We start from the raw sequence: 22,121 nt of genomic DNA on the forward strand, positions 1-22,121 counted from the left end.
CATTACATATGCATTTCACTGTCCACGTTTGTACTTCACAGAATTTTTATATAGTATATGCAGAGATTGATGCTCCTGACAGCTCATGGCAGGTTCCATGTTTTTCTGTCTTCTATGAAGCCAATTGTGTCGTCATGTCCTGCCTGCTTCCTGATCACAGAAAAGCTCATACTGAATAACACAGTGTGCAGTGAATATTAATTAGCCATGTGGCTAGGAACAATAGCTGACTCCTGCAGTGTACTCTGCCCGGAGATTTATCAGTGCTACACGCTGGACTGATTACAAGCTGCTGTAACGTCTCATTAGCAGCCGAGGGGAGGGCCCCAGAATGCTTTGCAGTATAGTATGCGGCTTGCGTCCTGCTTGGGTCTAACAGCTTTGCTGATAAGCACACATCAAAGGTAAGAGAGATTTTTATCTTCACTAATGCCTTTTTGGCTTCCTTCTAAACTGTTTAACACAGGAGAATAGAGGTTTAAATTAGCTTCTGCAGCCTGACAGTTACTCTTTAAGACCTACATTTGCCAATTTGCACACATAACATTTTGCATAGTGTATATTCAGTATATTCAGTCTTGCACAGTGATTGTTGGGTGCAGGGACTAGGACGGTGTTCCTCAAACCTGTCCTCAAGGTCCACCAACAGTACATGTTTTGTGGAAATCCACAGGTAGTTAATCAGCTCTGCTGAGACACGAATTACCCCACCTGTGAATGTTTGTGGTTTGATGCTTTTCTTGCATTGAAAGACATCCATGGCTACAATTACTCAGTAATGCCCAGTGGTGTTGATCCAGGGATTTTATCTGATTGCCATCTGGAGTCGGGAAGGATAATTGGACCATGCCTTGTAAGTTTTTTTTTTGCCTTCCTCTGGATCAACAGGGATATACTGTATGAGGGAGCAGGCCGGTGTTGTACTTAGTTTTCTGGTTGAACTCGATGGACGTATGTCTTTTTTTCAACCTAAATAACTATGTAACATGTACTGTTGGTTGGCCTTGAGGACAGGGTTTGGGAGCTCTGCTGTAGGAGACAGCTAGTGACAGGAATTGTTTGCTGCAGAAAAATATCACTGATAAACACTTTATGTATTGTACTGCACTGTATTATAGAACAGAATACTTTTAGAAGAACGTGCAGTATTGTTTATATCAGTATCCATTAATGTCCAGCTAAGTTAAGAATTGTGTGAAATGGTATCTGCATGTGTCTAGTGTAGAACTGTGCGCTGATGTTGCTGTTGTCCTTACAGAGCACCCCAGGTGTATCTAAGACCCTGTTCCCACTACAGTGGCAAACTGACATTTCTTTTGTCCCTTTTGCTGCATGGGAAATTGACAGTCAACAGATCCTATAGTTACTACAGGATCCGTTCACACTTGCCAGTCTGCAGTAAGCGGAACACAAAGTAGGGACATGCACAATAATTACCGGACAGCAGATGTGTTTTCCATAGAAGCCTATGGTGGAAATGCATCTGCTCCGGACTCCAGCATCACCACAAGGAACTATTGAAGAGGACACTACATTGTCCACTATGGCTGGCCGTCAGAGATCCGGGCTCTAGTGAAAGAATGAAGGCTTGAGCAGATTGCATTCTTTCCTGTGCTTTATCAGTTTCATGGTGTCCATTGAAGTTCCATTTTTTTTTCTTTCTTTTTTTTTTTTTTTTTTTTTTTTTACAATTTCCTGATCGCTTAATATACCCATTTGGATTGTATTTGAATTCATGCACTTTAATAGAGCAGATATTTTCAATGATTTAAAATTAAGAAAATGTGTATGGTTTCGGCTATATTTTTCAGTGCCGTCATCTAGGTCCTTGCTGCTATTTCCCAAAAATATTTATAAGTACAGTGCCGTAGCTATAGGGGATGCCGAAGTTTGGGCCCTTGGACTAGAGGGGCCCTCCTTCAACTGCAGTATTAGCTCTTCAATGGTGCTATGCTGGTAATGACCACATCAATAAATACTCTGAATAGCCATAATTCACAAACTATTCCTTCCTCTGTTTACACCTCTCATACTGTGAATATCCTTGGCAGGTTTTGTTGCACCATATTAATTGTGTATAGAATGCTAGGGGGGCCCAGGGTAAGACTTGCACTGGGGCCCAATTCTCGATAGATATAAGTAGATCCCGACTTATGAACAACCCGCCAATACAAGCGACATGGATTCTGTGGGAACAAGTGACCCAAAAAAAAAAAAATTGGACTTGTAGTTTTCGAAAAAAAAAAAAAAATTCAAATTCAAAGAAAAAAATGGCTATTAAACTTGTATAAGCAGGTACAGGGGGCAGAGGTGACAGAGGGGGACACTGAAGGCACCAGGAGGGAAGGGGGCACAGGGGACTGAGATGGCAGTGTTCCAACTTAAGAACGAACCTACTGTCCCTATATGTGTATATATATATGTGTATGTATATATATATATATATATATATATATATATATATATATATATATATATATATATATATATATATATATATATATATATCTGACTGGGATCAGTCTCCCAAACACTACCTCTCTGCCCTGTGTAACTTCAGTGTGGATACTGTAGTTGGAACTAGCAAGGACAACTTGTAGGCTGTTGAAAAGTACATTAAGTGCTTGCTTTTATTTGTGCACACGCCTTACCACTGAATTAAAGTACTGTAGTGTGGGTAAAAAAAAAAATGTTTATACAGCACTTAATGCATAAGAATGCCTTGTGTGTTCACATCCCCTTTTCAAAACATGACTATAATTCATACAGACAAGAAGCCAAAAATTCATATTATTTGAATAGTTTGATCCTTTGAGGCCATCTTCTAGGTTGTGTCTTTTTTTTTTTTTATTCAGTTTTTTTCGTGTGTGTAATACATTACTTTTCAAGATTTTTTTTTCTAAAATGGGTATCATAATAGCTGGCCATATTCTGATATTGCTTTAACTTGTCATATTTTTTAAGGTTTCGCTCCAATTTGATGCACAGGGGGAAAAATCACTATAGGAAAATCATATACCGTGTATACTCGCATATAAGCTGACCCGTGTATAAGACGAGGTACCCACATTTCTCTCAGAAACCAGGAAAAAGTGATTGACTCGTGTATAATCTTCCTCCCCAATATTGCTCCCTCCACAGTAGCCAGATGTTCCCCCAGTACAAGTCAGCCCCCCTCCCAATAGCCAGATGTGCCCCAGGATCATACAGCTGTGTCTGAAGAAGCCACTAGGTGGCATCATAAATATGAGACACAGGAAGAATCCTCCCTGATCATTGCTCCGCTGACACATTCTTGCACGCACCACTCCACAAGCCAGGGGACATAGGTAGGCTTGAGCAGCACACTCTGCACACCATGCTGCAGGGGATGGGGGGCATTAGCCTTTGATGTATAAATATGGCATACTTTCCTCCCATATAAATGAATAGCTCACTGCAGAAAAGCTTTAGAATTTGGCTAGAGATTCCAGAATGTTTCTTCCTGAGCTAGTTGCATTATAACGTATGTGTGCGCTCGCCAAGTTGTGGACTGTTGCTGTGGTTGCAAAGAAACCTAATCATCTGGCATACTGAGGAAATCATAGGTAGCTTCAGATAGAAATTGAAATAATGATTTTTAGTAACATTAAATTAATATTTTATTACATTTTTAGGAGCATTGGAGTGGCATTTTAAGTATGAATGTGTGTTCTGAACAATGCCTCCTCGGATTTCTGGTACGATTAGTACAGACTCTGCAGGAAACTGTTGGTGTGTTACATACAGATTCAGTTGCTTGGGGCTGTGTACAGCGTTATTGTTTAAAATACTTCAAAATCGCACAGCAGGACCAAAGTGAGCTTCACAATGTCATTTGTGACTCATACATTCTCAGCTAAATGTGCATGCAGGCTGCACATGCCTGAGCAACAAGATTACTACCTGCTGATATCTTCAGCTGCCTGTTCTGCATTGCTAAAGTATACAGGTTCCAGACCGTTCCCCATCACTGTGTAGAAGCGGTGACATCCATCCAATAATGCTGCGGAGCTGGACCACACATTTCTAATACTCAGTCCGAAATATTCCTTTGCGTGTGTGTGGTTTTTTTTGCTTTTAATGTTCATTCTCTTATAAAGGTACTTTGAAGCCCTGATTCAACATTACTGCATAAATGGTTCTAAACTTGTATTAGTTGGCAACGCACAAAGTTTTTGTCTGGCTTCTGGCAAGTAATTCCTCGTTGCAAGTAGAGTAAAAGTTCCTTCCCCAAAACGGAGGTGGTCACCTAACCCAGTCCTTCTCCCGCTGCTAAGAAATGTTATTTGTTTTTTGGCCAGCACTGTAGCTGTAAAATGCCAGGTCTACCCCTCATGATCTTGCCTGCAATAAGAAGCTATTAATCTTTTCATAAAAATACAAGAGGGTGAGGGCAGGGTAAATGCTTTATTATACATAGAGAAGCAAAGAACTAGTCAGAAATTGATGGCTAGTTGTGGAACATTAAGGCCTGTACCCACAACGTGATTTTTCTGACAACCGGCAATTTTTTTGAGCGAGCGATTGTTTCCACAGTTGGTACAGGCACACTATTACACGCAAACGACTTTTGGCGGCACAATGACCATCATAGCAGATCTTTAAGATCCCTAACAAATCCCACAAAAAGTACCGCTTTTGCTTGAACTCTCGTTTGCACCCGTCATATGACGTCACGTAAACCCGCCAGCAGGAAGATGGATAGGGATGTTGCTGTGATCCATCTTCCTGCATAGTTAGGTGAGTATTTAGCTATAGCCACATTCCTTGCCTGCATACCATCAGCACCATGGAATATATTTGCGCTTTATAAATCAATAATAATAATACCATTTACCATTGCACCAGCCTAGACATTGTCTTGTGAGGGCTATGCATAGACTAAACTTTCTGTTGGAATTCTAACTATGGAGTTTCATGGGAATACTATGATAAAAAACAGACCACCTTCAGGGAGTACATTTGGTCTTTGTAAATGCATTCTTAGTACCGGGGTGCTTCATGTATTTAACATTATTAGTCTGCATTTTCATACTGCAGACAGACTGCTTGGAACAGTTCATTGCATTTATACACTGTACGGTTGTAACATATTTGCATTCTTGGTTTACACACAACGACATTGCCTTTGTACGAAAGTCCAAATTGTCCTTCAGTTGGCTCACAATCTAACCCCTCTCACACAACCTGTATTGAGGTAGTCCTTTAACTACCTGTTTGTATTTGGATTGTGGGAGGAAGCACCTGTAAAATAGCCACAAGGACCATAAAAACTTCATGCACACAGCGCCTCCTGCTAGCAAATGGACTATGAACTCTGTACAGCAAACGTGCTGATTGCTTAGTTCTGCCCCACGCTGCAGACATTCAATTTCCATCTTTAAAGCCCCACACCCACCAATCTTTTTTTTGTTTATTTTTGACAAGAAATGGAGGACAGTTTGATAATGTTAGACAGATGCTTGAACTGCCAGTGAGCCCACACTCTGGGTTGGACAGTGAGGCTGCATCCTAGGGTCATCCAGTAAAACATGTGCTGTATAGTGGACCGTGAGCCATGGACCTGGAGTTTTGCGATTGGTCTGCACCCTGAGGTCAGCTAGTGAGCCCCGCACTGTGGAGTTAGGCAGCAAGTGCGTCAAACCCAGGAGGGTTTGAACGGTGAGCTATTTTCACATGGTAAAATTAGAAAATTATGCTGGGCTGTTGGAAAACGATAAAACATGTTCAACGCAGATGCTGCTTTGCTGCGCTTAGCCAAAATTACCACAAGGGAAAACTGGTATTTGATTAGATTTCATAATCTGATTGCCATGGTTTGGTTTACTAAAGATGTCTAGTGAGCACCACTGAAGTCAGTCTTTGTTTAGTTCTAGCATCCATTCATATAAAGTATCTTTTTTTTTTTTAACTGATTTTTTTTCTCGCATACTTTTCACTGCACAAGCTGCTTTGGGAAATCACCCGTAGGTCAACTTGAAGGCAGAGAAAGGTCATTGGGTTGTGACATTACAGGCCTAGTGCAGTGAAGCTTTGTTGTAGGAGTCAGCGAGTAGCCAGCAGCAGTGATGTCTTTATTCTAGCAAGCATCTTCACACCAGGGGCTTAATTGGAGTGTTTGTTTCTCAGCATGCGTCTATTAGACCCCTTCTTGCCACTGGAGGGCTCAACAGTGAATATTTAGTAAAATGCTTTCCTCTTTCGTAATCGGAAACCAATCTGGCAGAAGCCGTAACGTCCTTTTAAGCAAATATGAGTGACTTCTAAATTATTATGTACAGTTTTCTAACTTCAGCATACATAGCATTGCAAGATTAAAAGTGTATATATATGTGTGGTAAGAATCCTGTTTCTACAGTACTCCAAGCTAGCTCCTTGCTGATAATTTCAGCCCATTGCTAGCCATCCTTATAATTTCTTTTTTTTATAATTTTTTTTATTTAAAGTGGACCTGAACTATTGCATGGGACAGAATGAAAACCTTGAGAATTGCACCCTGTATGTATTTAGAGAGTTTAGCCTCTCTAATTCCTCCTCATCTGTGACTAATCACCACTGTAATTTGATCTCCCAGCTGTCAGCTGGCTGCCTTAGCAGAGCAGCTAATTTGTAAACACAGGATGTTAACCCTGTGTCTGCTTCCACGTAAGCAGGGAGTAGACAAACTGCAGATTTATTGCAGGATTTGTATCGGCTGTAACAAAGAAATGTTTTTCTTTAAAGGTTATTACGTTGTTGCTTATCTTTTAACGCAGAGATCAGGTCTGCTTTAAGCATTTGACAAGCAAATGAAAGTGTTTAAAGAGTGGTCCGAGGACCTTACAGCAGATAGCAAATGTGAATAATAAACATTATAAATACTGGAGAGCAATTACCAAACCACTAACTGCCCCGGTTACCTTTAGTGTGGGCAACTATAGTTAGTGGCTGTTTGCATTCAGCAGTTGGGAAAAGTATTTAGCATTTCTGCTCTTGTTTTGTATCATCGGAAGGCTGAATATGAAAGAAGCTGGATTTGTAATTGTATGTGGATTATTGCATGTAAGCATGATTCAGAATATGTCTCACCACTTCCATTCCTCTCTTCCAGTGCTTCAACTGCGACTTCAACAAAGGCGAACAAGAGAACAGCTTGTAGACCAGGGCATCATGCCACGTAAGTCACTGCATGCTTGAGCTTTAGTTATAGATATACTCCATGCAAACTGATAAATACATGAATGAATTGCAGTATTTCATTGCTCTATCCAGCGCATCCTGTATGTCAGCTAGTCCAGCCTGGGGACACAGCCTGCTGCCCAGTCTGCTGTTTCTCCTAAGCTAACAGAGACCACCAAGGGCATGCTGACTGCACTATGCTGATCAGCCACACAGTAATGTGTTATTACTGTGGTCTCTCCTCCTGTAGTCATCGTGTAAAAATAGCTTCTGTTCAGCATATTACTAGAAATGAATTCAGATACTTGTCTATTCCTAATAAATACATAGTTTAAAGTGAGCCTACGAGTTCTTTGCTCACTTAGTGCTTATAGGTCCACATAAAAGTGTGAGGGAGGGAGTGGATAATTCTCAGATGCAGTCTCTTCAGTTTCTGAAAGGGGGGGGCATGTTGAACTTGCTTTAAAGGACACCTGAAGTGAAAGATATATGGAAGCTGCCATATTTTTTCCATTTAAACAATACTAGCAGGGGCATAACTAAGCCCCACCGGGCCCCCCTGCAGAATTTCAGAGCGGGTCGTCCCCCACCCCCCCCCCCCCCCCCCGAGGCCCGCTCGTGGCCGTTTTGTGGGAGCTGGAGGGGTGGCAGCATGAGGGGGAAAGCCTTGCCCACAGTCGGCGGGGAGAGGGGAAGTTCCCCCCCCACTCCCTCACCTCGGGGCTCTCCCCTCTGCGCTCCCCTCCAGCTAGTGTGCTAGCTCCAGTGTTTGGGCAGCGGGCGCCGGGCAGCGGTGGGCAGATACATACCTTCGTCCGTGCGTTCCATCGCAGACTTCTCGCTCTAGCGGCTGACGTCCCTTCCTGAAGTGACGTCAGCCGCTAGAGCGAGAAGTCTGCGATGGACCGCATGGAAGAAGGTATGTATCTGCCCGCCGCTGCCCGCTGTCCACACACTGGAGCTAGCACACTAGCTGGAGGGGAGCGCAGAGGGGAGAGCCCCAAGGTGAGGGAGAGGGGGGGACCGTGACCGTGGCCAAGGCCTTTCCCTCATGCTGCCACCCCTCCAGCCCCCACAAAACGGCCCGAGCGGGCCCCAGGGGGGGGGTCGGGCCCCCCTGCGGGCGCAGGGGCTGCAGGGCCTATTGTTACACCCCTGAATACTAGTTGCCTGGCAGCCCTGCTGATCTATTTTGCTGAAGTATTGTCTGTACACCAGAAATCTGATCTGCATATACTTGTTCAAGGTCTATGGCTAAAAGGTTTAGAAAAGAGGATCAGCACTGTATTATTATTCACAATTTAGTATATATAGTCTTGCCACTAACTGTCCCTCAGAGGAGTTCACATTCTAATCCCTACATTGTCCTATATATTCATCCTTATCCATCATAGTCTAGGGCCATCTTCTGGGGCGTAGAAAATGTATTTGCTCCAGGAGTACTGTAGAAGGGCAGGGGGAAAAAGAGTTGAACTTACCCGGGGCTTCTAATGGTCCCCCACAGATGTTCTGTGCCTGCGCAGCCACTCACTGATGCTCCGGCCCCGCCTCTGGTTCACTTCTGGAATTTCCAACTTTAAAGTCGGTAAAACCACTGCGCCTCCGCGGCCGCTGATGACACCAGGAGTGTATTGCGCAGGCCCAGTACGGTCTGCTTCTGCGCAGTATGCTCCTGGTGACGTCAGCTGGATCGAGGACACAGCCGCCCAGCTCAGTGGTTTTCCGACTTTCTAGTCGGAAATTCCAGAAGTAAACCAGAGGCGGGGACCGGAGCATCGGTGAGTGGCTGTGCGGGCACAGGACGTCTGTGGGGGACCATTAGAAGTCCCAGGTAAGTTCAACTCTTTTTTTTTTTTTCCCCCTACCCCCCTACAGTACTCCTTTAATATTTAAACTGTTAATATGCAGAAAGAGAGAGTTATTAAAATTATCATGCAATCTGGCTACCTATACTGGGGGACTAATCTGGCTGCCTTCACTGGGGGATATCTCTTCTGCCCTATACTGGGTACTGCCTGGGGCACAAAGGTACCTTATAACTTTTTGGGGGCCACAATTAAAATGTTGCTATGGGGCCCCATGATTTCTAGCTACACCCTTGAGGATGAGCAATGCAGCCAAGAACTGGCAGCTTTTAAAAACATGTCGGCAACAGTGAGCCCTATATTTCTATCATGACACAGTTGTTGTTGTAGCTTTATAGTAAGGCCAGATCTACAAGTATAACTCACAATGGATGTTTCTGTTTGCATTGACGAGAGTCTCTTGCCTTTCTTGTGAAGGCCATCACAAAGAGATGTTGGTGTTTTGTGCAATGTGGCTTTTGTCAGCTGTTCATCCTCTGTATGATTTTTTCACGTAGAGGTAGGTGTGATAGTACTGGCACAATAGGTAAGTTAGTGTAAAATTAGGGTTAATCTTATGGTTCTGCGTAACTTTACTTGTATTTTACATTTTGCTTGAGAAAGGGGGAAGGCAAACATCATAAGGAAATGGCTGATTCAGCCTGCAGGTTTACCCAAAAATTAAAATTCACTTTTTCATTGGCTAAAATTAATTTAAAATATTTGAGGCCCCATTCACACACACTGTCTTCTGTAGTCAAAAAATACTGTGGCTCAAAAACAAAACAAAAAAATATTAGCGTGCCATTTACTAATCTTCTTTGATCTGTGTTGCGCTACCTGACTTGTCTATGCAAACTGCACATATTACTGACAGATAACATCGGAGAACAATGAGTGTATACATATAATGTTATTTCTACAGATAATTATCAGCTGAGAACTTAAAGTTCAGAGCTAAGATCGCTTCTTCTGTTGTCCTTTTCAATATACAGTCATTAGCACATGTATTAAACACCATTGCTTGTCATAATAGGCAAGCAATGCTACCATGTCTGGAAACCAATTGATGTTATGAACATTAATAAAAAATACAGTTTGAATGGATGCTTTTGATTTCTATTGTTTTTTTGGTTTGGATTTGTAATCTTATGTGACATTAAAGGAATGTTTTCTTCTCAATGCAGGTACATACTATATGTTTATTAGTATTGGCAGCTTATGTTGTGCCAACATCCTCCGCTCTGGTTCACACTTACATAAACTAACAGAGTAACCAAGCAGCCCAGGGTGACCCAAACCACTGGGAAAGTATAGAATAGAAAAAAGACATACAATAGAAAAAAGTTTTTTTGGAACTCACTGGCATTAAAAGCTGTGATACCTCAGCTAAGTGGGGGAGCATGAGACTGACGATATCAATAAACCAAGAAAAAATGTAGAATCAGCCTGTGCTTCAAAATCACCATTAAGCTTTATTCAAAAATTGTACCACACACTGAATAATCACTGTAGTGTCATATTAAAAACATAAAACGCACTGCGGGATGTAAATGGCACAGCCGGCTGGGCTCACACAAAGCACTTCAATAACTCCAGACACACCTGGGATCCCACCATCCATAAGCTAATTCTACACTAAGGACTACAGTAGGTTGATCACATGATTAAAATAGCTGTGCTATTTACATCCCGCAGTGTGTTTTATATTTTTAACCACTTGCCGACCAGGGCTGTATTGGCTGATCTGTGCTGCGTGGGCTCTCCAGCCCGCAGCACAGACCAGTATTATGCCAGGGCGATCAGACTTCCCCCCTTTTTTCCCCACTAGGGGGATGTCCTGCCGGGGGGGGGGTCTGATCGCCGCCGGCCATCTGCGTTTTGCGGGGGGGGGGGGGGGGCTCCTCAAAGCCCCCCTCCGCAGCCATTTCCGCCCTCTGCCTCCTTACCTCCCTCCCTCCCTCTCTCCGTAATGCGCAGGACGGAGTTCCGTCCTGCGCATTGAAGGATAGGCTTCCGCCTATCAGATGCCGGCGATCCCCGGCCAATCAGAGGACAGCAGCGCCGTATGGTGTAAACAGCGGGGATTTCTTCCCCGCGTGTTTACATTTTGCCGGCGAGCCGCAATCGGCGGCTCTCCGGCTGTTCACGGAGACACTCTCCGTGAACTGACATGGTAACCCGCAGACGACCAGTTTACGCCGATCGGCGTTAGCTGGTCGTCAAGAGGTTGCACTACAGTGATTATTCAGTGTGTGGTACAATTTTTGAATCAAGCTTAATGGTGACTTTGAAGCAGAGGCTGATTCTACATTTTTTGAGAAAGTATAGGGGACTAAAAGAGATCGAAAAGCCCTCCTACTAAAAAGCAATGCTTGGTGTGATTTGCCTTCTTAAAACATAAGGTATTCGCGATAATTCAGCTTTAAGTGAACATCTGTGGTAACCCACAATGCACCCCTGCTAAATATGCAAATTATCTCTTTAAGCCCAAAACCGCGGGTGTATAGCCCGTGTGGCTCTGTAAATTTTTAAGCTATAGGCGTGCTATACACGAGCTGTTCTGGATGCACTCCTGGCTTCAGGGGCATAAAGAGATCATTTGTATATTCAGTAGCGATGCATTGTGGGTAACCACTGATGTTACTTAAAGCTGAATTATTGCAATTGCCTTCTGTTTAAAGAAGGCAAATCACACCAATTACATAATGTGTATTACAAATAGTGGACAAACGAGGACAGTACATATACAGTGGGTTGCAAAAGTATTCGGCCCCCTTGAAGTTTTACACATTTTGTCACATTACTGCCACAAACATGCATCAATTTTATTGGAATTCCACGTGAAAGACCAATACAAAGTGGTGTACACATGAGAAGTGGAACGAAAATCATACATGATTCCAAACATTTTTTACAAATAAATAACTGCAAAGTGGGTGTGCATAATTATTCGGCCCCCTGAGTCAATACTTTGTAGAACCACCTTTGCTGCAAATACAGCTGCCAGTCTTTTAGGGTATGTCTCTACCAGCTTTTCACATCTAGAGACTGAAATTCTTGCCCATTCTTCTTTGCAAAACAGCTCCAGCTCAGTCAGATTAGATGGACAGCATTTGTGAACAGCAGTTTTCAGATCTTGCCACAGATTCTCGATTGGATTTAGATCTGGACTTCGACTGGGCCATTCTAACACATAGATATGTTTTGTTTTAAACCATTCCATTGTTGCCCTGGCTTTATGCTTAGGGTCGTTGTCCTGCTGGAAGGTGAACCTCCGCCCCAGTCTCAAGTCTTTTGCAGACTCCAAGAGGTTTTCTTCCAAGATTGCCCTGTATTTGGCTCCATCTATCTTCCCATCAACTCTTACCAGCTTCCATGTCCCTGCTGAAGAGATGCACCCCCCTAGCATGATGCTGCCACCACCATATTTGACAGTGGGGATGGTGTGTTCAGAGTGATGTGCAGTGTTAGTTTTCCGCCACACATAGCGTTTTTCATTTTGGCCAAAAAGTTCCATTTTGGTCTCATCTGACCAGAGCACCTTCTTCCACATGGTTGCTGTGTCCCCCACATGGCTTGTGGCAAACTGCAAACGGGACTTCTTATGCTTTTCTGTTAACAATGCCTTTCTTCTTGCCACTCTTCCATAAAGGCCAACTTTGTACAGTGCATGACTAATAGTTGTCCTATGGACAGAGTCTCCCACCTGAGCTGTAGATATCTGCAGCTTGTCCAGAGTCACCATGGGCCTCTTGACTGCATTTCTGATCAGCACTCTCCTGGTTCAGCCTGTGAGTTTAGGTGGATGGCCTTGTCTTGGTAGGTTTACAGTTGTGCCATACTCCTTCCATTTCTGAATGATTGCTTGAACAGTGCTCCGTGGGATGTTAAAGGCTTTGGAAACCTTTTTGTAGCCTAAGTCTGCTTTAAATTTCTCAATAACTTGATCCCTGACCTGTCTTGTGTGTTCTTTGGACTTCACGGTGTTGTTGCTCCCAATATTCTCTTAGACAACCTCTGAGGCCCTCACAGAGCAGCTGTATTTGTACTGACATTCGATTACACACAGGTGCACTCTATTTAGTCATTAGCACTGATCAGGCAATGTATATAGGCAACTGACTGCACTCAGATCAAAGGGGGCCGCATAATTATGCACACACCACTTTGCAGTTATTTATTTGTAAAAAATGTTTGGAATCATGTATGATTTTCGTTCCACTTGTGTACTCCACTTTGTGTTGGTCTTTCATGTGGAATTCCAATAAAATTGATTCATGTTTGTGGCAGTAATATGACAAAATGTGGAAAACTTTAAGGGGGCCGAATACTTTTGCAACCCACTGTAACATACAGTAGTACATGTTGGGAAAGCTATATGAAGACTAAGTACATAAAGTGATACCTAGATAGTCCTGCCCATACAAACATACAGTGTATAATAGCTACATAAGAGAAAGGCCTGCCCACACAAGCTTATACCTGGTACACATCAAATATATAGGTCAAATCGATTATTGCCAACAGGTCCAAACTGATTTTGGATTGTTTTATGATCGATTTTGTATAGAAATGGTCGGAAAATCGATCAGAAAAATGATTGGAAATTAGATCAGGCCTGTCAGGAATAATTAATTCAACCCGCCTTTCTCATGGGAAATTGCATGGTGTGTACCAGGCATTACACTGTATGAAATATTGTTACCATATTCAATCTAATCCGCAAAAAAATTACCAGAATCTATGCAGCAGACTGCGGAGTTGGATTTTCGTAACTGATTGCTATTGCATTGTTTTTTTTTTTTTACATTTATAACAATTGAATGAGAAACTTAGGATTGTGAGTAGCATACTTGCTTACTAATCTTTGCATCAGCCATCATAAATAAATATGTACTAGACTTAAGTTCAGGTGGGTAGGCCAAGCCTGACTACAAGCACTGAATTGTGTGTTGCGTCACCTGAGTGGACCACATTTCAAATAATCTTTAGTAATGCTTCATATTAGCCAATTATAGGGACAAAAACTTTTTGTTCTGGATGTAATAAATAAATAAGTAGAGCACACATTGCCATTACATTAAAATGTAAATTACCTGGTGGATGCCAAGAACAACACTTCACACCAAGCTAAAAGAAATACCTGTTCACCATCTGAAGTCACACTGGGTTCTGAGGACTAGTCACCTAAGGATCGGTCAGAATTAGATCATTACACTCTAGATCAGGGATGTCCAACTCCATTCCTCGAGGGCCGTATCCATGCCAGTGTTTAAAATGGACTGAGAAATCTGTTGAACCACATCTTTCCTGATTCAGGCACATCAATTAGTTTGAGCTGTGCCAAAAATTTGTGAGGAACTCTTCCCTTAAAGTGGATCCGAGATAAACTTTTACTCATTGCATAATTGTGTTCCTTCCATATAGTTTATAGGGCATTCCTCAAGCCAAATACTTTTTTTTTTTGTTTTAATACTCTAATTCCTTATAAACTAAACAAACCTTGCCCACAGGTTCTCCAGAGTGCCATGTAGCAAGGGCTTATGGGAGCTCAGTCTGGGCAGGATGAGGAGGAAGTTACTAGACAGAGATTTCAGAGGCAGAAAGGAGGAGGAGAGAGGATTGAAGTTTTCACAGGTTGAGGGCTGGAGATACAGATCAGCTTGCCTATGTGTAATGATGACAAGCAGAACATGGCTGCTCTCATTGTATCACTGGGAGAAATAATCATATTCTGTTTAAGCTGTTTACAGCTAGATTTGCTGTGTAAGCTATCTAAACTTTAGATAAGATATACAACGACCACAACACAGAACATTTATATCGCGCTTTTCTCCTGGCGGACTCAAAGCACCACAGCTGCAGCCACAAGGACACACTCTATAGGCAGTAGCAGTGTTAGGGAGCCTTGCCCAAGGTCTCCTACTGAATTGGTGCTGGTTTACTGCACAGGCAGAGCCAAGATTTGAACCCTGGACTCTTGTGTCAGAAGCAGAGCCCTCACTATCCAGACAAGTTACTTGTCATAGTTAGGTTTTCATCTCGGATCCTCTTTAAGAAATGGAGTTTGACCACTCTGCTCTAGATTGTAAGTTTGCAAGGCCAGGGACCCATCCCCCCCCCCCCCCCTAGTGTTTCTTGTTTCTGCTGTACTTTATCATATGAACATCTATACTGGTGATGTCTCAAACCACACACAAACTATGCATGTACAGTTAGGTCCATAAATATTTGGATAGAGAAGTTTTCTTTGTACTTTGTTGTGTACTTCACCACAGTGAATTTTTAAATTAAATAACTCCAATGCAGTTTAATAGATGTTTAGCTCTAATCCAGTGGGGTGAACAAAACAATTGTATAAAGATGTGAGGCTACTAAAGCATTTTTTAACACAATTCCTTCATCCCTTACAAACCTTACAGCTGATCAGACTGATCACATGATTCTTTCTCCATGAGTTCTCCTATCAGTGCCATCCCTAATGCTGGGTTTCCTCCTTTTTAATGCTCTTCCAGGCCTTTACTGCAGCAGCTTTCAGTTGCTTCTTGTGGGCCTTTCTGTCAGACGTTTAGTGAAATGCATACTCACTTGGATGTAGATCAGGTGACTGACTTGGCCATTCAATCATTTTCCACTTCTTTTTATTTAATAAACTCTTGGGTTGCTTTGGCTGTACGTTTTGGGTCATTGTCCATCCGTCTCATGAAAAACCACCCAATCAGTTTGACTGCATTTAGCAGGATCTGAGCAGACCGTATGTCTCAGAACACCTCAGAATTCATTCAGCTGCTTCTGTCCTGTGTCATATCATCAATGAACACTAGTGTCCCAGAGCCACTGGCAGCCATGCACCCCTAAGTCATCTCACTGCCTCCGCCATGTTTTACAGATGATGTAGTATGCTTTGGATAATGAGCTCTTTCACACTTCCTCCATATTTTTTTCTTCCCATCATTATGGCAGAGGTTGATCTTGGTTTCATTTGTCCAAAGAATACTTTTCCAAAACTTTGCTGGCCTTTTCAGATCTTCTTTAGCAAAGTCCAATCTAGCCTTTTTATTCTTGAAGCTTATGAGTGGCTTCACCTTGCAGTGCACGCTATGTATTTATTTTCATGCAGTCTTCTCTTTATGGTACACTTGGATATTGATACGCCTACCCCCTGGAGAGTGTTGTTCACTTGATTGGCTGTTGTGAAGGGGTTTCTCTTCACCATGGACTTTGCAATTATTCACCGCTGTTGTCTTCCGTGGATGTCCAGCTCTTTTTGTATTTCACCAGCGCTTACTTTCTTTCTCAGGATGCACCAAACTGTAGATTTTGCCTCTCATAATATTGTAGCAATTTCTCAATTGGGTTTTTTTGGTTTTTGCAGCTTAAAGAGACTCTGTTTTAATAAAAAAAGAATTTTTAAGAGGCTTCAATCTTGTTTAGTACATTAGCCCTACCTAAACCGCCGTATCCCCGCGGCTGTAAACTATCTAAAACCCCCCTAACGCGCCCTCCCTCTCCCCCGCAAAATTCACGACTTTCTTGGTCGTGGATTTTGTTGCCCGCATTAGCTTCCATGTGAGGAAGGGCTATGATCTGCAGCCCTGCCTCACACGCGTCTGTCAGTGGCGGATCTCCGCCTCTCCCCCGCCCCTCTCAGCAAAGGAAGACTGAGAGGGGCGGGGGAGAGGCGGCAATCCGCCGCTGACAGACGCGTGTGAGGCAGGGCTGCACAGATCACCCCCGGGGAGTTAGGGGGGGGGGTTAGATAGTTTACAGCCACGGGAATGCGGCGATTTAGGTAGGACTAATGTATTAAACAGAAATGGTTTTTTAAAAAAAAAGGATTTTTAAGAGGCTTCAGAGTCTCTTTAAGGGCCCTTTTCCACTAGCAATCGCTAGCGTTCACGCTGAACGCTAGCGATTGCTGAATCGCAATTAGCAGCGATTCCTCGACGTTCGCGGCCGCGATTTTGCTATGCTATGCACTGCATAGCAAAATCGCAGCAAAAGTCGCTCCGCGGCGCGATCGCGATCAAGTAAAAAACGAATCGCGGTAGTGGAAATTACCTACCGCGATTCCTATGTTAAAAAAGCAAACCGTAGCGATTGTAAAATCGCTAGCGGTTTGCGTTTTTGCGATTCAGCCAGCGCAAACGCGCTGGTGGAAAAGGGCCCTAAGGATGGCTTCTTTCACCTGTATGGAGAGCTCCTTTGACTGCATGTTGTCTTTTCACTGCAAAATCTTTAACATGCAAGCACCACACCTCCAATCAACTCCAGGCTTTTTATCTGCTTTAATTGATAATAATATAACGATGGGCTTGCCCACATGAAATAGCCCTTGAGTCAATTATCCAATTGCTTTTGAGCCTCCGAAATGAATGTATTGTGTTAAAAAAAATATGCTTTAGTTGCCTCACATCTTTATGCAATCATTTTCCTTAACTCATTGCATTAAAGCTGAAAGTCTGCATTTCAACTGCATCTGAGTTGTTTCATTTAAAATGTATTGTGGTAATGTACAGAACCAAAATTAGAAAAAACAAGTTCTCTGTCCAAATATTTATGGACCTAACTATATTTATTGCTGAATGTCCTGATTGTACAGTTTACTTCTCCTGTATCTACAGTATACTTCCCACACTTTGTTTTGTACTTTGTGCAGCCCTACAGAAGATGTTAGCGCTATATAAACAAAAAATTATATTTCGTTCATTGCTTTGCCCTGTGGTGTGCCAGTCCAGATGTTTTGCTTCAAGCACTGTAATTCTACTTGCCACATACAATATGATAAATACAACATTTTGGCTAATGCAGTTAGAAAATGCAGAGAATACTAGAAATGTCTGATTAAAACCAGGCTGAGAATAAGTACATGGAAACGCTGCTATATTTTTATCCATGTTGCTTTTTGGAATGACTTTAAACTGCATTGCAAAAAGGAATAACATAACAGGACATTCCATAAGGTCTGAGTGCTGGAGTAGAGAAGGGAGAATTAGAATGTTCATCTGAATCAATCACACGCCTTTGTTCTGGGTTGTCTAGACATACAGCTCTACCTTTATGACTAGACCACTTCTGAGAATATCTAATGTGTGACCTTTAGAACACAAGCACTGGAAGATAACTGTAGCGTGTGTTCTGCAAGGAGAATCTTAATATATAAAACTGCATGCTGTTATGCAGCGATCAATCTGTGGCCTCAAAGTCACGTCTAATGCTGGGCATAGACGGTTCGTTTCTGCCGCTCAATTCTTCCGTTCGAGTGTTTCGCCACTCAATTCTGCAGTTGATTCTCTTATCTTACGCTCATTTTTCTTATCTTTTTCCATTTACTTATATCACAAATCGAGCGGCGAAATGATCGAATGGGAGATCGGACATGTCGGAAATTATCTATCGAGCCATCTATCTGGCTCAAAAACGAACAGTGTATTCCCAGCATAATAGGTGCTTTAATTGCTGAAGTGCTTTTACTAAATAGGCATTGCATGGATGTATCCTTTCAGCCTTAGAGACAAGTAAGTTTGTTCCTTTATATTGTTTTGGCTAGTACTGAGCAGATTCATTCTCTCTACTGTTCCTACGTCATCCAGGGCTTTGCGAGCTGGCAATGTCTCTGGCTTACCTGGTGCACCCTGCAGGGCTGTCAAACTCCAGTCCTCGAGGGCCGAGGTCCTCACACATTTTTGGAACAGCTCGAATTAATTGATAGGGCTGAATCAGGAAGGGTGTGGCTCATTAAGGAGAACACATTTCTCTATCCTAAACACTGGCATGGATATGCACCTCAAAGACTGGAGTTTCACACCTGTGCTACAAAGATATATGGAATATTTTCCATATGCTGTCATTCTTTTCATGAATGATTACAGTAACTAAATTCAGTCCCTTTGATCGAATTCAGTTACTGTAATCAGGATTGACTAAAGCCAGATACGGAAACATGAAGTGATATTACTGAATAAAGGATGAAACCTAAACTTTAAATTTGTGCCCAAGCAGCAGTGTCCATACCATGCTTGCCGCTAACTAAAAGGAAGACGTTAGACTGAGGATTCTATGCATTGAACAGAAACCTCCTTACCCCATATGTGTTGCAGTTTATGTACAAATAAGTTGTATTATGTTCTATGTAATTTCTTCTAAAATTGTCTTCTGTCATTTTCAGCTTTAAAAAGCCCGGCTGCATTTCATGAACAGATTAAAAGCTTGGAGCGAGCCAGGGTAAGTCTGACCACACAACCATTTTAATAATTGTTTTTGGTTTTGTTTGGTGGTCATATTTATTTAATACTAAAGATGTTGAAGAAATTAAAAATAGTGTATGTGTGAAAAACAAGAAGTTGTGCAAGTACGGTCAGAGAGTTGTCATTAGAGATTGTCAGTTTCTCCGATCTAGTACTTAGTTCACACTGACAGGCTTGGAACTGCAACGGTACCACATCTATATAGTACGAATGCAGTGTGCCACTCTGACTCTGGAGGCTCATGCAGAGAGCCTCATTCCACTAATATCCCATGAATAGATGGAAAGAGGCGGACAAGGTCAATTTTATTTCGCCACGAAATGTATGTGGATTGTATAGACTGTCATCCAGAGAATCACAGCGGATAGCTTATTGGGAATGTACACTATTCATACGGTCTCATGTCTAACTTAAGGCCTTCCTTCCCCGGTATGTATTCGTTTCACTGCTGCTTGTTCTTTATACAGTTTTATTATTGATTTGATGTGGCACTGTACAAAGTAAGAAACAAACACCAAAGGGTGAGAGAATCCTTGGATTACAGCCCAAAGGAATTCGGGGGGGGGGGGGGGCGGGGGAGTTGTTTTTGAAAAGTATGCTAATGCCTTATAAATCTTTTTTCTGTACAGACTGAAAATTTCCTGAAACACAAGATTCGAAGCCGGCCAGATAGATCAGAGTTGGTCAGGATGCATATTTTAGAAGGTAATATTTTTGTACTGCGTATTTTGCATAAGAAACAAAATCAATTTATTTGGCCAAGTAAGTTTTGCTTTTACAAGGATATTGACTTGGCAGTTATTTAACAGACACAAACAAAACAATACAATGACAGACAGTATGTATATTACAAGTATTACAAGTTAAGGACAGTATTTAAGTTATAGTGGCAGTAAAGAGGCTTTCAAGTCCTAGTAGATCTAGCATGGTTTCACATTAAGCATGAGACGCCATAATGGCAAATGATAGTACCTAGCTGCTGATCCAAGTGGCATCGGCTGCTTTATTATCACAGTTGCCATTGACCTAACAAGTGACTCCTTCCTTTCATTTACTAGTGCTTTTACCACCTCTTGGGTGAGCTGGTATTTGCCTATAAGGAGAATTCTCCACTGAGCCCTGTTCTTGAACGTGCACTCTTATACCATCAAGTGAGTGTGGTGTGGAGAAAGCACCGGATGTTGCTTATGGGAAACAAATTCCAACAATGGATCATATTTATCTCTCACCATTTAGCTTGCTCAAGAAGTGGTCATCTCATCTCTTTGGATGGTCAGAAATGAGTTAATGGAAGGTCTGGCCATCTACGTCGGTATAAAGTGGTATTTTCTCCTGTGGCTCCACCATTCTTCTATCCTGAGTCATAAATCAGCAATGTGACAATGTGGAGGCGCCACGTTGCTGTGCCCATAGTAACAGACAGATCCGAGCACATCAGGCCGTAGTAATTCACACCGTTTGTGCCAGATACTACCTGTCTTCACTGCAGTCATATTTTAAAGACAAAAAAACGTGATCATTTAGGATAGTATGCAGAACACTTTGGATTTATTTCATCTAAATTAGATTGATTGCCTCATAATTAAAGAGTACTGTCTCTAAATTACCTTTCAGACACAGTCTGTATGTTTCCTCTGATTACATTCATTTTAAAACTTGTGCTGGAAAAAAAAAATAAAGCTTTCAGATACCCCACAATATTTTGGAATATTATGATCATTCTGGCCCACACCTCTACGAGTAATATTGTGGGAAAGAACGGATGCCTCCTTCTGCAACAATTTTTCTGTTGGACAGAGGATACCACTTCCAATAATTGCTAGTGGTGACAAGTAAAACCCCTGTCTCGGAAGAATGTCGGTGAATTGTCAAGACTAGCTTAAAATTGGTTCTGGGTAAATGGCATGTGTGAGAATTCAGAATGTCAACACCCTATCCCTATGTATGTTTTATTCTTTTGGCCGTCAAGTTGCCATGGAATGAGTTTAGTCACAGTAAATGGCTCCTGTTTTCATTCTGGCACAGAAAGTGAACCATAATGATTTTTATTAGGTTAGGTACTGCTGCAGGAAAATTTGAGACATAAAAAGCAATTGAAGTGCCAATATATACATTAAGCTTTCTACATACCTGAGTGTAGCATTTTTACACTTTAAGGAGTCTCCTTAGCGATAGTTGTCTAATGTGTTAAGCAGTTGGAGTAGGCTTTGGTAGCAACAGGTAAGTCAGCTGGTAGTGCTGTATGGACCAGCTGCTGAGAACTTCAGGGCACTGCTCCTTATAAACTAAGCATACTGTTACTGGATGTGAAAATGATCAATAAGTACCTGATATTGATTATTTACTGCCTTCCTGTGCGCTCCACTTGTGTATTAGATCAAATTTCGGTTCTAATAAGGATGTGGTCTAATATCCCTCTTTTTTTCCACAGCTACTAGAGCTTTATACTACTCTGTGCAGTACAAATCTATGAACCGGCTCCCCTGTGTTATGCTGGGTACACACAAAGTAACTTCCCTTCTGGTCGACAGGGAATCAGATGGGAAGTTGTATTGTGTGTACATGTCCAAACTGCTCCAGATTGATAACTGGATCGATTTTTCGATCATTACTTCACAAAATCTATCCCATTATAGATTGGGAGCAGATCAGACATGTCGTAAATAATCACTTAGATCCCGTCAGTCAAACAGGAAGTTGCATTGTGTTTACCCAGCATAATGGCCCACTTGATCTGCTACAGAACACTTTTCACAATCAATCTGTGATTTAAAAAATCAACACCGATCGAAGGGCACCTCTGTTTTTAACAGTTTAGTTTGTTTTTAATTAGCAGTCTCAGTTTTCT

General features: G+C 42.1%; 1 protein-coding gene across 11 annotated transcripts in view; it reads left to right on the top strand.

The window, feature by feature from the left end:
- MRTFB (myocardin related transcription factor B) overlaps positions 1–22,121 on the top strand; it is a 422,849-nt gene that overhangs the window by 318,158 nt on the left and 82,570 nt on the right. For 10 of the 11 annotated variants that reach the window (XM_068244719.1, XM_068244722.1, XM_068244721.1 and 7 more), the window contains 3 exons: positions 7,112–7,177; positions 19,195–19,250; positions 19,903–19,978. In XM_068244719.1, coding sequence (XP_068100820.1) covers positions 7,112–7,177; positions 19,195–19,250; positions 19,903–19,978 — 198 coding nt within the window. Of the gene's footprint in view, positions 1–1,938; positions 1,957–7,111; positions 7,178–19,194; positions 19,251–19,902; positions 19,979–22,121 lie in introns of those variants that run through there. The other variant, XM_068244728.1, reaches the window with a different exon arrangement.

The sequence above is a fragment of the Hyperolius riggenbachi genome, chromosome 7 (assembly GCF_040937935.1).
Source record: "Hyperolius riggenbachi isolate aHypRig1 chromosome 7, aHypRig1.pri, whole genome shotgun sequence".
Lineage (NCBI taxonomy): Eukaryota > Metazoa > Chordata > Amphibia > Anura > Hyperoliidae > Hyperolius > Hyperolius riggenbachi.